Source organism: Exophiala spinifera, assembly GCF_000836115.1.
Source record: "Exophiala spinifera strain CBS 89968 unplaced genomic scaffold supercont1.4, whole genome shotgun sequence".
NCBI lineage: Eukaryota > Fungi > Ascomycota > Eurotiomycetes > Chaetothyriales > Herpotrichiellaceae > Exophiala > Exophiala spinifera.
This window is the reverse complement of record NW_015622516.1, coordinates 2,748,803-2,763,715: the sequence shown is the minus strand read 5'-3', so window position 1 is coordinate 2,763,715 and position 14,913 is coordinate 2,748,803. Positions and strand designations below refer to the sequence as shown.

General features: G+C 52.3%; 6 protein-coding genes across 6 annotated transcripts; 2 read left to right on the top strand and 4 right to left on the bottom strand.

The window, feature by feature from the left end:
- Positions 1 to 550: 550 nt before the first annotated feature.
- On the top strand, positions 551 to 964 carry PV08_06208 (uncharacterized protein; the record flags this gene model as incomplete). The annotated part of the gene is made up of 1 exon (XM_016380546.1): positions 551 to 964. One exon carries the CDS (start codon positions 551 to 553, stop codon positions 962 to 964), a length of 414 nt encoding a protein of 137 aa, XP_016236373.1.
- A 652-nt stretch (positions 965 to 1,616) lies between these two features.
- On the bottom strand, positions 1,617 to 2,009 carry PV08_06207 (uncharacterized protein; the record flags this gene model as incomplete). The annotated part of the gene is made up of 1 exon (XM_016380545.1): positions 1,617 to 2,009. The coding sequence occupies one exon, from the start codon at positions 2,007 to 2,009 to the stop codon at positions 1,617 to 1,619; it is 393 nt and encodes a 130-aa protein (XP_016236372.1).
- Positions 2,010 to 2,795: 786 nt separating this feature from the next.
- On the bottom strand, positions 2,796 to 3,953 carry PV08_06206 (uncharacterized protein; the record flags this gene model as incomplete). Its single annotated transcript, XM_016380544.1, has 1 exon — positions 2,796 to 3,953. The coding sequence occupies one exon, from the start codon at positions 3,951 to 3,953 to the stop codon at positions 2,796 to 2,798; it is 1,158 nt and encodes a 385-aa protein (XP_016236371.1).
- Positions 3,954 to 4,755: 802 nt separating this feature from the next.
- On the bottom strand, positions 4,756 to 6,849 carry PV08_06205 (uncharacterized protein; the record flags this gene model as incomplete). Its single annotated transcript, XM_016380543.1, has 1 exon — positions 4,756 to 6,849. The coding sequence occupies one exon, from the start codon at positions 6,847 to 6,849 to the stop codon at positions 4,756 to 4,758; it is 2,094 nt and encodes a 697-aa protein (XP_016236370.1).
- Positions 6,850 to 9,630: 2,781 nt separating this feature from the next.
- PV08_06204 (uncharacterized protein) lies at positions 9,631 to 11,517 on the top strand (the record flags this gene model as incomplete). The annotated part of the gene is made up of 1 exon (XM_016380542.1): positions 9,631 to 11,517. The coding sequence occupies one exon, from the start codon at positions 9,631 to 9,633 to the stop codon at positions 11,515 to 11,517; it is 1,887 nt and encodes a 628-aa protein (XP_016236369.1).
- A 492-nt stretch (positions 11,518 to 12,009) lies between these two features.
- PV08_06203 (uncharacterized protein) lies at positions 12,010 to 13,219 on the bottom strand (the record flags this gene model as incomplete). Its single annotated transcript, XM_016380541.1, has 2 exons — positions 12,010 to 12,312; positions 12,461 to 13,219. 2 exons carry the CDS (start codon positions 13,217 to 13,219, stop codon positions 12,010 to 12,012), a joined length of 1,062 nt encoding a protein of 353 aa, XP_016236368.1.
- Between the last annotated feature and the right edge of the window lie 1,694 nt (positions 13,220 to 14,913).

Here is a 14,913-nt window from a genome sequence, read left to right as displayed (position 1 = left end):
CCTCCCCACAATGAGCCGCATGCCCGTAGTCACCTATAGGGACTCGCACCTATAACCGAAATGAAGGATGGAGCGTTGAAGTAAGTCAGGCGACTCAACGACGCTCCCAAGCTACGAGTGCAAGAACCCAAGGCAGTACCAAAAGTCCCTCAGGTACGGACAGTTGCCAAAAAGCTCTTCACGCGAGCTTTTGCTGAGCTGAGCATGACTTGACTACCTTAGGCTTGAGCTCCATCAAGGCGGCGATTACTCGATTGCTCACCTGGTTACGGAGTAGCAGGTCCAAGTACCTTGCATGCACGGCCTTTATATATATCCAGAACAGAAATATGGTCTGTACCCTACTCGCCGTTTCCGAGATTCCCGGGAATAGAATGCGTACTTATGTAGACCAACTCCTCCCTCACAAGGACACAAAATCCGCGGTACCGTATTCACAATTACCTACGTACTGATACCGTGAAAAGGCCAGAGCATCCACAATCTTGTACGAGTGCGCCGTACGCAGTATTCGATATACAAGCGGCAGTTCAGATAGCTCAATGAAGCCATGGGCGACCACCACGACCACCACCATCACATGCCGTCGATCAAGCACACCCACCAGCCAAGAAACGCGGCTACAAATCTAGCACCGCTGTATCTCCTGATGCTGGTCGTCGGCGGCATCATACTAGTAACCAAGCCTCTGCTGGTCCTATTGGTTATCCTGCTCGTCGGGTATGGTCGCGTCTATCATGTCGAACCGGCCAAAAAGTCACGGACGCCATGGTGGTCTCCCTCTCCTTCTCATCACCACGAAACGACTCCAGGGTACGTCATTCAATTGGGACCCCAGCACCAAGGCAAGCAACACCATGACAACTTGAGCTTGCGTGATTTGGGTTTCGGGAAGAACCTGAAGGGTCTCGATTCACATTTCGGTGGTGGTGGAGAGAAGAAAAAGGCGCGGTTTTCCATGTGACTTGACTGCCTCATCTTGCCTGCCTACTACTTACCTTAAGGTACGTACTGCTGGTTCTGGGACTGGGGTTCTATCAGGCACTTATAATCTGGACCTGCGACGGAGACTCAACCTGATTGTTAGACTTCAATATCAGAATCAGAACAAAGGAATATCGGGTCTAATCGACTGCGGCGCGACAACAAAGAGGAGGTGTATGCTAACAGTGTATATCTCTTCTGTATGTGAGGGTATATGTAGGTCATTATCACGGTCGTAACAAAGATGTAGAGGTGCAGACACATACAGCTACTCTCTCAGTAGATGACAGTATTATGTTCGAAGTATAAGCCATCCAGCAAGTGTCGTTCCTAGTTTCAACAATTCTCGAGGTCGATGTTGGCTTCAGCATTGACGGGTTTACCAGTCTGCAGCGAACACTCTGCGTTGTCTTGTGGTTGACCCCTAAGAACAAGGATTGTTTGGGAAAATCGGATATCTCCTTCGCAATGACACAATATACACCAGTTCTGATATTCAGGATGTAGTTTTGACGTCGGATATCTTTGGTGAGCAAAGTGTATGGCCTGGTCCAACTTCGTTCAAGATGATCGGAAAAATATTGCTTTCCATGTGCAACGCGGGCCGCCCGGACTCCCTCCCTTCGGTATCGTCACCTCCTCAACACCCTTTGACAATCGACGCTCTTTACCAGTAGTCCGTCATCGTCAAATGTCATCATATCGACAGACTCTTTCCTCATGCCTCCGGGGAGACCTGTGATTTCGCTAAGCACCCACACCTTGTGCTGTTGTTCGTCGACACATGCCTCCTTGATGTTGAGCTGAAACCCCGGCATCCGCTGCAAAATGTCCACCCAGTCTTGGATGAAAGCGTCTCTAGAAAAGATCGGAGGCTCGTCCTCATGCTGCGACGTGACATTTGCTGAAATAAAGCGGTTCAATGACGTGAAATCTCTTGCACTGCTGAGCGTCGTCAGGATAGTGCGCGCCCTAGCGGACAGGTCGCCATACGTTTCAGACGACATCCTCGACGAGAACTCCATGTTGTGCGAGTCTTTGATGTTTGCTGTATGATTGTATTGGAATTTGGGAGTGTGATTTTCCCCAAGGTTATTTGTCTCTGTCGATGTTTCGGTGTTCTGCATATCTAATTATAGTGTTCGGGGGCAGTATGTCGAAACCTAACGTATGTGTCAAGAGTTGGTGGTGGGCGTTGTCCAGTGTCACTCGACAATCATGAGATGCGAGAGATACATGCCCAGATATACACGCCTAGGCATGCCCGGGATTCAACACCCCCGTATGAAAGGCTCGTTGACGCGGTGTTTATGGCCCGAGACGTCCGAGCCATCATAAAAGAGTCATAGTAATCCGGATATTCACAGATTACTTTCTCAATGCTCCAATGTCGTCCTTCGGTCTGGCTGTGTCGGGCCTTCGACAGGGCCGAGATCGTTGATAACGGCCCGTGGGGTCTCGATTTGGAGGGACCGGAGATAAGTAGCGATCATGGCCTATCAAAGCCCGGACTTAACGAGACTCACCCTTTCTTAGGCCGAAGCCCGCTCATTTGAGGCCGGAATTGATATGGCTTATCGCTCGGTCTTTAGGCACCAGCGACTTCTCGGTTTTGTCCTTGTTCTTGCATGCTCATCGAAGGACCTTCAGTCTCTCGTTGCAGCCTGGAAGTGTTGACGTACAATTCTCCAACCTCTGAGATCGAACACAATAACTCGAACCTGGTAGAGGTGAACAGATATCTGATGCTCATGCTGTGTTGCGGAGTCCTGCTTTATGCGCGTATGGACGGCAAAATCCCGGTATGCTTCTTAGCTCGCATGGAAGATGTTCAAAGGCAAACTGGCTGACACGGCAAAGTTAGGCATATCCACCACTTCAGCCAGCTTCAGGTCAACTGCCACACTTGCCAGCATGTATGCTTCGACCCGAGTCAGGTCTTTCGTTCTTGTAAGGTAGTTGATGATGCCACGGACAGCTTTGCGTGTGGCCTCATACAGGTCTGAGTCAATTCCAAGGGCAGCATAGCACCCGCGATCCTCAAAGCCAGGTATGGCTACTAACGGAGGAGAGAAATAGTGAGGTGATGCCACCCAGTCATGGTTTTTGCGCACGGTGAAGCGGAGAGTCGCGCGCATTGGAGTCTCAATGGCAGATCCGCAAATCTCGCCATCACCCTGCGCTGCATGACCGTCACCGCAGCTGAATAGCGCCCCTGGTGTTTGAACAGGTAAGAAAAGCTTCGAGCCGACCGTGAGGTGGCGGCAATCAATGTTTCCGCCGGTGTCGAGGGGTGGGATGGTCGAAAATTCACCGTCCGCTCCGGGAGCAACGCCCATTTCGCCCAGGAATGGCCGCGTAGGAATTCGAATGCCTTCTTTGAACAACGCATACGGTCTGTCCTCAAACTTGGACAGTTCCCATATCTTGAGCTGGGCGTCTGGGAACTCATCGGAGAGCAAGCCAAATTTGGGTACAACGGCAGTCCAACCCCAATCTGCGGTTTCCAAGTCCAAGACTTCGATCTCCAGTGCATCGCCGGGCTCGGCTCCATTGACATAGATAGGGCCGAACACAGGATCTGCAAATTCCACCTTGAAGTTGTAGACATCGGCAGAGGTCGAGGTTTGGGTGATTTGGCCTCCGCTTCCATCGATAGTGTCGAAGCTCACGGTTGCACCCGAGTCGACAGTCAAGGCAGGAGGGACTGTTTTGGACCACTTGAGGTGATTTTGTGTTCGGTTGATGTGAAAAGACGATCCCATAGTGGCACGAGTGGTGTGGTAGTTTGACAGTTTTTGATCTGGCTGAGAGCAGTTTGTATAGTACTTCTCGTAGCGTAGTGGATGGTTTGTATGTGGTGGCAGTGACGACGCATTCGAGACTAGGAGATAGAGCAGAATGATAAAGGATAAATGAAAGCAAATCTCAAGGCACCCATGATGAGCAGTCATCTGGAGGTCGTCCATTCTGCTGTAAGGTATGGGGTTCGCTAGTGCCAGCCAGCCGCATCGGGCAGGTGAACGAGCCACGGGAGGGTCAGTCGAGAACCACATCCGGACTATGACTGGTATAGGCAGGAGCTTACCATGGGTGTGGGAGATAACATCCAACCACTGAACGAGGGCTTTTAAGTGACCCAATCACTGCAGATTGATCCCTTTGGCAGATGCTGGCCTCGAAGTCTCTCAGCATCTGTTTACACTATGCGAGTCCGAATACGAGTGGTGCATGGACACGCCCGAGCCCATCCATAAGCGTTTCAAAGCTACCGCAGATCGCAAGATCAACTCCTCATCCTTTCTACTAGCCAGCCTGACTGTATTGCGTCTGACTGTATTTGTGTCATCGTATGCGCCTTCAAAGTTGCTCACTGATGCAGGATTCGTCATCAGAAGCAGACACGTCTGCGTGTAGACACCATCATGTCGTCCCATTATGTATGGGCCTCCGCGAGATATCCCGCCTGCATCTTGGTGAGCGACAGTCCAGTATTGAAGACAGATACCATGCCCAACGAACATCCATCCGGGGCCCCATCGCACTGCACGAAACACCTGGTTCCCTCGATCGTCGAAGAGGTTGACGCGGTTGAAGATTGATCTTACTAAGAACTTTGGCGGCTAGCTAGGATAGATGCATACGAAAGTGTGAAGCTTGCTGAGAACCAAACCTGAAATTGACATCTTGAAAGCGAAATAACCAGGCGCTGTTGTCGTTTTGACCCATAGTATTGCCAATTAGCCTACGTGCTTGCCAGACGCCTGTGCCTTAAAACGAGAACAGCGCCTTGTTATTGCGGCCAAAGGGATAGATGACAAGTGCGCTGATCAAGAGGCCCACTGAAAGGCCAACGGCAACTTGAATCATCTGCGCTCCCACACTAAACGACTGATACTGATTGTCGGCGTAGATTTGTTGCGCATTCACCGTCTCGTTGCTGAAAAGGGGTACTGTGATACCCGAGATCAAGCCACCCTGAGCAGCTATGCCGCCCGGGACGAGCACCATAATCCCAGCAACTATAGAGGCGAAGGCAAAGCCGTGCCGCGATCGCGAATACAAGTGGCCCAAGACCCCCAAGGTGAAGGACGAGGCAGTGTCTGCTATCTGTGCCGTGGCTCGCTGGCTCACGAAATAATCCACCGTGTACGCCGCGGAGCCAAACAAGACCTGCAGAGGGATTTGCGCTGGTCGGCTCCGGATCAATATGGCCTGAACCATCAGGTAGGTCGGGACCAGGACAATCTTCCAGTGCGGATCTACCATTCTTGGACACACTGCGGAAGTAGGTGCATTCGGATAAATGACTGCCCACAGCTGAGAGCCTACATTGATGCCGTAGCCCAGGAAGAGAGAGTATATGACTGCATAGAACAGCCTTGTCGAGCCGGCGGTGACGGACTTTGACTGCAACTCCAGAGCGCCGCAGAGGACAATATACCCGGGCAGCAGAGTGGCGATGGAACTCTCTGCGATCGCCGCGAAGCAAAAATACTTCTGGTCGGAACCCCCGATGGACGCAACCGCTCGAGCACCAAAGGAGGTGATTACGGCGGCAGTCACCTCGAGGACGTTGGTGTACAAAGGGTTCCGAGACGTTACAACAATTTGGAGGAGCCCGACGATGCATCCCAGAACGAACGATGCCGACATGTCCGTCCAGTACCCTTTGAAAGCCCACACGCAGACCAGGGCGCTGGCCACCCCGTACAGAGGCACCAGGAACCACGGCTTGTAGAACGAGGGAGCGTCAATCAGCTCGACCAGACCCTTCTCAGCATCCTCGAGCGCGACTTCCCCGTGGATGACGTCCTTGTACGTGCGGAATGCACGGTCGAGGGATCCAACGTCCAGGCCCTGTGCTTTGACGAGAGTCGTGTACGAGTACCGGATGGTGGGATCCGAATGGTGAGGCGCATTGATGAAACATATCTCGGTGCACCCGACAATATAGTTGACGCGTCCGTCCAGACCCAGGACCTCGAAGAGGTGCAGGACATAGTCTTCGATCCGGTGCGAGGGTGCACCGTACAGCATGAAGCAATACGTCAGGAGGAGAACGACGGAACGTCGAACTGCCAGGTCGCTCTTGATCTGGGTGTCTTTGGCTGCTCTGTTAGTGTCCTTGGAATGGCTGATCTTGTCTTTCAACCTATGAAGCGTCCGCGACACGTCTCCGGAGTCGACGCTGTGGTCACGTCGCCGCCAGGAGGATGACGATGTCGTTCCAGCTGCTGGTACTTCAAAGCCGCTTTCCGACCCAGATGGCGAATGTGGCGTCGAGACATCGTGTCCAAAGGCAGGCGTGGAAAGTTGAAGCGACGACCCGATTAGATTGGAGATCTTGTTGTGTCGCTGCAGCCTCCGCAGGACCTGGAGGTCAATACCCGTGTCGCCTATCGAGTTTGTCCGTTCGAGACTTTTGTCCGGAGCGCCAAAGTCACTCCTGAGATCGTGCCAGTAGTCGCTTAGGTATTTCCAAAAGCCGCGCTGATGGTACCGCTGCGGATATTGCCTTTCAAAATTTGCCATTGTTGGTGGTGTTGATGGATTTGGCTTCTCTGGATAGTCCTCGACATCGCGGTCTGGGTGGATTAGCTCATCGCTCGCGTCCATCAATCGCGACTGTTGAATTGGTCTTGAAACTCCGTTGCGCTCGGGTGATCCATATCGCAATGTTGATGCCAGTGTGTCTGGAGCCTGCAAAGAGGGTTCGAAGGCCCGTATGCTCCGTCGGATTTGCGGTCCAACACCGTCCGGTCCCCTAATGGCCTCGGGTTGATCGAAATGAGATGGACCTTGAGCAAGGGGGCTGGGCGCAAGATGACGATGAATGTCATCGCTTTTGGGTAGACTCTGCATCGTGCTATGTTTGCTGCTGTACCTTCCCTTCAAAGTGAAATTGTGCACAGAACGAAAAATACTGCCCTCGAGGACTCTAGTTATCATCTTGTGCACATCGCGTTGAATGACGGCAGCCAGCTGAAAAGGAGTGCATGATGTCGAAATTGTTGATTGTTGAATGGAATGCTCTGGATACGCTCCCCAATGGGTTGATGGGTTGGAATGCATGGAGACCCACTGTCCGAGAATTCGTTCACAATCAACGTATTCTTTGGGACTTTATCACACACCGTACAGCGGTGAGGTATCTGTTCTGTGAGATATATCCCCTTGACTGTTGGATATGGTTCAACGCATGTCTGAAACATTATGAACTTTCAGGGTTCTCCCTGACGGGAAACGCCCTGGCCTGGGAGATAAATGGCGACCACCCGATATTCTCTTTGGAGTTCCTCGTTCATCATCATCAATGGAACTGTGAAGAATCGTTGTCGGTAGTATGAAGAAAGATGATTTGTTCTTTACCTTGGCCGGATATTTCGTAGAACATCTTGCATTCGCCCAACGTGGATAGATTGAGGCCAGCTATAGTGTCCGCCTATGAAGCTATCGTTGCGTCCCTTTCTATCTTCGTCTTCTTGGGAGCTGACTTGAAAGTTCTGCTTTCTCACCTACCAAGCTTTGAGCAGGGTTCATAGTTAGCGAATATCTAAACAGGCTTCACAGCAAGTGTAATCGACATCTTGGCCATCAAGTGGAGTCATTTCTCCGTGTTCTTCTACTCGCAGATCGTACCTGACCTTGGTGAGAGTGAATGAAAAACCGACCCCGCTTGGGGTGATAGCTCGGATGTGTTCGAATATCTTGTGTAAATTCTTCAAACCTGATCATCACTACCGACTGCGCGTCTGTCGAAATGTGAACACTAGGTCACATCCGGAGTGCGAGGGAGTGCTTAGATCTCTCATGACAGCGAGTCACAACGTTTGATGGTCCATCGCGGCTGTCGGACGATCAAAGTCAAAGAAAGTAGGGGGGATATTCCGTATTCGAACAGAGCCGTGAAGAATAGCGGCTGCGCAATGTCGGTGACGGGTTGACATGTCTTGATGGTGCGAATGGCATATGGCACATAACACCCTCTCGACAGAGCACGGAGTATGTCCGCTGCACCATGTCCGCGTGCGGTATATCCTTCTTTTGGGCAAGAGAACCTAATGCCCCGTAGTCAACGGGGGCATTCTGCTGTCTCGGGCAAAGAAATTCGATATATTTCGAATACAAAGGACCTGGCCAGCCAGTCAAAGCCTGGCGGCAAGGTAAGACCAGGCTGCGACTATAAGAACAGGGTGGAGATAGGCGCAGAGTAGCATTGTACTCCGTACCGCATGGCTCCTCGGTAGTGGTCAAGGCAGATTGAGATGTTTGAAGAAGTTTTGTGGAGTAACTGTACTGTACACTGCTCCGTCGATAGTGTGGACAATAAAATACTAACGTAGGTCCATCTCAAAGCACGGTGTTCCGTAAATAGCATCGTATGCCTGGTGTGTGTGCGAGCAGAAAAGCCGGTATACGCCCAACTGACTGGTCTGCCCGTGCATTTCCGGACGGAGCTTTCTTCCACGAGATCGAAGAACGCTGCACAGTTTGCTCGTCAAGTTGAGATTTGATGGAGAGAATTTTCAGAGGACCAAATCTCTTAGGTTGACGGCGACCTGCGTCTCATTCGACAGTTGGTGAAAGGCGTCGGACGGTTCATTTCCGACCCTCAGACGCCGATGCGTGAACCGCCAGCTTAAACGGCCACTAAAGGCGGCCTAAGCATCGCTAATGAAGGCCAAGCATCATTAAGCGGCCTCGGCCCAATTGGAAGCCCCGACCCCTGGAACTAGTGTCTGCGCCCAGGATTAGAGGGTCGCCCTAAGCGGCTTCGGGTGCCATCAGAAGAGGCATCAGAGACATCAGTGCCTCTTCTCATCACCAGTCACTCCCTTTGCAGTGCCTCTGTCACTCCCATGTCCATGTCCTTTTTGTCGCGTCGTTTACATCCTCTAACTGCCTACTCGAGCCTCTCGCTGCTTCAGCCTTCTTCCTTCTCCTTGTCCTGGCCTCGTCCACGTACTCCATACACCTGCGTCCACCCTTTGTTGTCCTCGTCGCCTTTGCAATAATGTCGCGTGTCTGTCGTTACACCCATCCCTCCTGTTAAAAACCCTGTCGACTCCCTATCGAATCCTTGTCCGATACCCATCGACCCGCCGACATCCCTTTCTTAATTGTTTGCTCAAGGCCGGGGGACAAAAGCGTCGGTGCATAGAAATCCATTGTATTTCGATCGCGGCACGATCGCAGTTCTCGCCTCAACTCTTGCGACGACGTCTTCTGGCAATCTGCTTTCATCTGCCGCCTCGCGAGATGCTATAGCATCTTGAAATCGAGGTGAGTTGCAATACCACAAGGTCTCTAACGAAATGTCTCACAAGTCCTCTAACACCGCATTTGTCCTGTAACAGGTCTTTCTCCATACCCTGTTCCACCTGCTGCGCTTCGCGCCAGCTGCCATTCGTTTCCACCAGTCGCTCATTTTGTCACCATCTCGTGTTCCGCATTGTATACCTACCCTGTCAGCCGCTCGTTCAATAGGATCACAACAACAAAAGTCGGAAATATACGCTCCCCAACACAAGGCATATAATCGAGATTAACCAAAGAGTCTCGAATAAAGTACCAGGAAAATACATCCATCCAAACCCCAACTAATATCAACAAATATATGAACCTTATAGCCCATTCGACAAAATGGAAAGACCCGCGAAGCGCATGAGAATATCTAATCCTGAAGTGCGGAACCCCCGAGACACGGGTTCAAGAATGACCGAGGGCCTCTTCACATCGGAGCTTGGTATTCGAAGCGACGACTCGGACGAACCCGTTCATGCAACTCGAACAATTAGCTTATCGGATTTCCAAAGACGAAACATCTATGGTGAATACCAACGTGTACCACGACAAGTCTTGCCCCGGGGGGATCAGGGCATATACCTCCGGCCCCGAGCCCCAGATGCGACCGTCACTGCGAGCGTGGTTGAAATCAATGTCAATGACGGTACTTCAGTGTCCAAAGTGACGGAGATAACGGCTGCTCCATCTGGAACCGTTGTCTCCCTATCAAACATGGGGACAGCCGCTGTTTCTCTTACCGTTCCTGGGAATGAAGCAACAGACAGTAGCAACACCGCATCTGAGACCTCTACATCGACCACCGATGACCCTTCGTCGACCTCTTCTTCGACAACTTCAGGGACTGTGGAGGTGACTACCACCTCAACAGGGTCCAGCACGACAGCCAGCACAACAGGTTCCATAATTCCTAACGGTCCGACCAACGGCACTACAACCTCTGCCACAATCACAGAGCTCACAGTTACTGTTACAGCCACGTCTACTTACGAGATCTCGCTCATTAATGGGACCTTCATAACACCAAATGTAACTGCATTCGTCACAGCCACCGACTACAGCCAAACGGGGCTCATCACTGATATCGACACAGCTACCACTTCGGCAACCTTCACATTTGGAGATCTAACCAGCACACCCTCACCGACCTATTCCTCTGATTACTTCGATTCAGGTGCAGCTTCGACGGGGTACCTTCCAGGGGGTATCGTACAGACGGGCTCGCCTACGGAAACGTCTGGCTCTGCATCCAGTTCAAGTCCCTCGTCAAAGTCTGATTCTGGAGGTGACGGTCCTGGGCTAAGTCCCACACAGCAACAAGTCGTTGGCGGTGTGGTCGGAGGCATCGCTGGGATTGCGGTGGCTTTGGCTATCTTGCTTGTCGTTCTTCGTTGGTATCGGCGTCGACTCAAGGCGCGTGGCCAACTACCGGAACAGATTGCTGCAAGGCAGCTTGGGAGTGATTCGGACAACCGCTATCCCATGTCTATGCGATCATCTAATACACCGTTTACTGCCGCCGTTGCTCACAATCTCAGAAGACTTCGACCTCACAGCCTGCAGACAAATGCCACCACGGCAACCGGTGGGACGGATTTTAGCGCGAAGGATTCCGAACGCGGCTTCCAAAGGATTGCCGGTCGAAAGATTGCGCCGGTGTTGAGCAGTGGAGGTGACCCGTATGGTGGCAACTATGGTGCGTTTGAGAAGGAGGCCGAGGCTGGTCCATCCGACCCTCTGCACGGCGCAGAAAGGAGCCTTGCCGGTGCTTCTTTCTATCGTGATCATGATGGGTTTTACGGAGGCAAAGGCAACCACTCGCCCACTTTCCCACCTTCACCAACAACTGCTGCATCGGGTGGAAAAGCCGGCGAGCTACCTTTTGGGCTCGCGGGGCTAGGCTCAACTGTGAGGGATTTTGCCGGTACCATCGGTAGTGATAGTCAGACATCCCTGAACGCACCAAGCCGACCTGAAGGCATTGCAGTGATGCGGCCCAGTCCCGCTCGAACTCCCGTCACGCTGAGTCCTGCTGCGAGCTCGATCAGGCTGCCCATTCAACCACCACCGACCTTGGACGAAGATGCTCCTCCCTTGCCCACCGGACTAAACATACCTGGCCAGATGCAGAGAGATGGAGTTGGTCGAAGTCTGGCGAGTCAAGATGGTAGTCATATCAGCAGAAGCAGTGGAAGAAGTGGCACGAGATTTGTGGAGAATATATGAGGGCATCGCACTGGTGTCGTGCAGTCTCATTTTGTCCTTTGTTTTGATGCGTTCTTTGAGCGTGGTGTGTGGCGTTTATATGCATCAGCATTGGGAACAGTTTGATAGGCTGTCATTTATGCCTCAAACTTGGACTGGACTGGATATTGCCCAGTGTTTTGATATGATACCCGCCCATTTATCTGATGTAGCGAAGTCTCGATTTATGCATATTCATTTCGACGTTTCTTCCTAGATTCACTTTTTGACAACGACAAGGGTATTCAAAGGGTTCAAGCTGACCATGGAGCGCAGATATGTACCTGATTAGGTACTACGGCAAGAGAGTTTTTATTGGGTATGTACTATTATTGAAGCGTGTATGTACGGGCATAGTCCATCTTCCCCAGGTACTGAGTTTGGCCTCGACTACTAAATTAGTACGCTCACTGGCTTCAGTATCCAGTCTCCCCACGCTGACCACCCACACGAGGATGTTTCATGGTTGCGGTCTTAATACTCATACGGACTCTCCTCCTCGGCCTCGTAGACGTACAAGGTCGAGTTGCGCTGGTCGGGCAAAAAATACAGACGCATTCTCCCGTTCACAAGCGCGACGTCGAAAGGATTCTGGGTGATCGGCGTCCCCAGATCGCTGACCAGGGTCACGGGCACCTCGGAGTACGGCACCATTGTCTCTGTGTCGACGATGGCGATGCCCCCGACGGTCACGTTGTTCGAGTACGTCGCGACACCCGAGCACATCATGGTCGGACGGCCGGCGTATACCTGGGAATAACCTAGGAACTTGCAGTCCTATTGCCAAAAAGATTTGTGAGAAGTGTCAGTCAGCGGATGTGTTCGAGTGGACCAGAGCAACAGGAGCGTGCGTTTCTGGGTTCAAGATTCAAGTTGAATCAATCATTCGCTTACGGCGTGCGTGGTTGCTTGCTTGTTTGCTTACCTGATAGTCGACAAAGTAAGTCGGATTCCTGGCCACGGATTTCGGCTGGCTGAATGCCGGGTACGGGCAGGCTGCTCCGGGGGCGGTCTTCAAGTCCCAGACTGAAGCGTTGCGCGCGCCCCAGTTCAACGTGCTGAGTTCCAGTTTCTGGGTGTCGTGCACGATGCCACCGAGGTGGTCTGCATAGTGGAAGACGTTCTGGTCTTCCAGCGTCGTGGGGTCCACGGAGACAATGGTCGCGGTGGTGTTGGGTCGGTACTGGGCGATGGTGGCCCAGATCTTCTCGCCGTCGTACTCGATGCCGCCGATGTGGTATTCGATGGCGCCCGGCTCGGTCAGGGTCGCGTCGGCGATGCGCTTGCCTTGCCCGTCGTACACGGTCAAGTGCGCGTAGCCAGATCCAGGCGTGCGGTCGGTGCCGTTGATGATGACGTTTTTGCCGTACGAGACCGTCTTGTTGGTCCATTGGCCGCCGCCGAGGATGTAGCGCTCCTCGCCCAGGTTGACCATGCCCTCGGGCTCGCCGGTGTCGCCTTCAAACTTGATCTTCTTGACCAGGTTCCATGCCGTTGTGCGTCCGAGCAGGTTGAACTGTTCGATGATGGCTTCGAAGTTGCTGGCTGGACCTGGAGCCGGGAGTGGTGTTGGTACAAATGCGACGCTGGGTTGGTAAATGGTGACGTTGGCGGCGAGTCCGCCCACAAAGGTGCTGCTTGCTGACAAGACAGCTGCAATGGCGGAGTAGGGAAAGGCTTTCATTTCGCTGGACTTCCACTGTATTTTTTTGCACTGAGCAGAGGTTCTCCCTATTTCGTGTGGTTGGCAACAGACACTTTGCGTGCTCTGTCTGGCCTTAGATCTGGTGAGCCTTTAAGTAGGTTTTCCCTACATGGTCTGTCTTGTGCGCTAGGCGGCTTCTCTCGTGCCGTGTCGTGCTCCATCACGCTCGCTTGAATCGATCCGGTGTAGATAATGGAGTCTGATGTCGCTGCGAGGATGCTGTAAGAGTCTCGTACATCACTGGAACCCCGTATGATGGCTGTCACGTGCGACGAGTGGCGCTGGTATTGGCTGCATTATCTCCTGGCCTGCCGACACTTCCATCTTCTTCTCTACTTCCTCTTCTGACAACTCAGTGAGTAAAGCGAACGCTCGCTCTCACCTGCTGGCCAAGTGACCACCTTTGATGGAACAAGGAGGTGTATTATCCCACGTGGCCCCCCTGTCGACAGGCTTCATGGTTCTCGTGTGTCTAGCTACTGGCTGGTGGCTCGACTCAGTATTTTCGGTGCGTCCCGAGAATCAGGTAGGCCTCCAGCGTACCTCGAATGGCTTCATCAGGGATTTTAGAATCTCCGCCGATTATTGGCGCAGAGATATTCAGCCTGACTTCTTTCTCGCTCTTCGCAAACCTTACCCGAAGCCCATCAGGGTGTCATCGAGCACCGGGCTCTCGCATTCCGTGCCCTAGCAGATAATGTCACAGTGCTGCGGTGTCCGGAACATGCCCGACTAAACCGCTTGCTAGCCCATGTCGCTGTCCTAGCACGCACAAACGCCGACTCAGAGACTTTGTTTATCCTGGGATAGACAATGCTCCTGCTTACCTAGCAGCGACTTTCCCCCCGAACCAACCCAAAATTGACAGCGAAATTCTCGAGTGATAGGTTATCCTGAGAACTTGTCCAAGAAAGGAGCTGATCAGCAGCTTTGGGCAGAATCTGGAACCGAGTGCCAGGTCGGTATACTGACTAAGAACAGCCACACTCCAGGCTTTCCATCTTAGGGATACTCTGACAATGCGAGCTGTCTGAACATCCATCTGGCTGGACTGCCAAACGCTGGGGTGTTTCATAGCAGCGAGATCATGCTCGTCCATGGCACTTATTCCCAGGAAGGTGCTACGGAAAACGAGAAATTGCTGGGCTTGTCTATTCAGGCGACTCTGCTTGGGCTGGTTCGCAAAGCATCCCTGACAAAGGAACTAGGACGCAACACGGTGCCAGGTGTTGGAGAAGTAGGGACTGACGGAACCTTCTCACAGTGACCGCTGCCGTGGAGTCGGATAGGAAATGCGATTCCTCTAATATCAGGCAGCTTTGGTGGGAGCTGGATTGGCCCCTTAGCAGGAATAGCAAGACCATTCAAGTGTATCGCCCAGGGTCAGCATATTCATGACTTGAGAATATCATCCAAATTGCTGCAACAGTGGACGAACAATGCGGCATTAGATCTCGGAGTTGTAATGCCCTAATGTCCCAATAAGCATGTCACGTGCAGTACTTTTGATCTGTACAACCTCGGCAGAGGGCAGTGGACGAGCAGTATCTCCCCTACAAGTACGGAGTAGGTATTTCTCATCCACCAGCAGTGAGCATTGGAAATCCGGAATTGGTCAGGGAGCGCACAGTTAATGACAATGACAACAGTCCCTAAGAAATGGCGAAATTGTG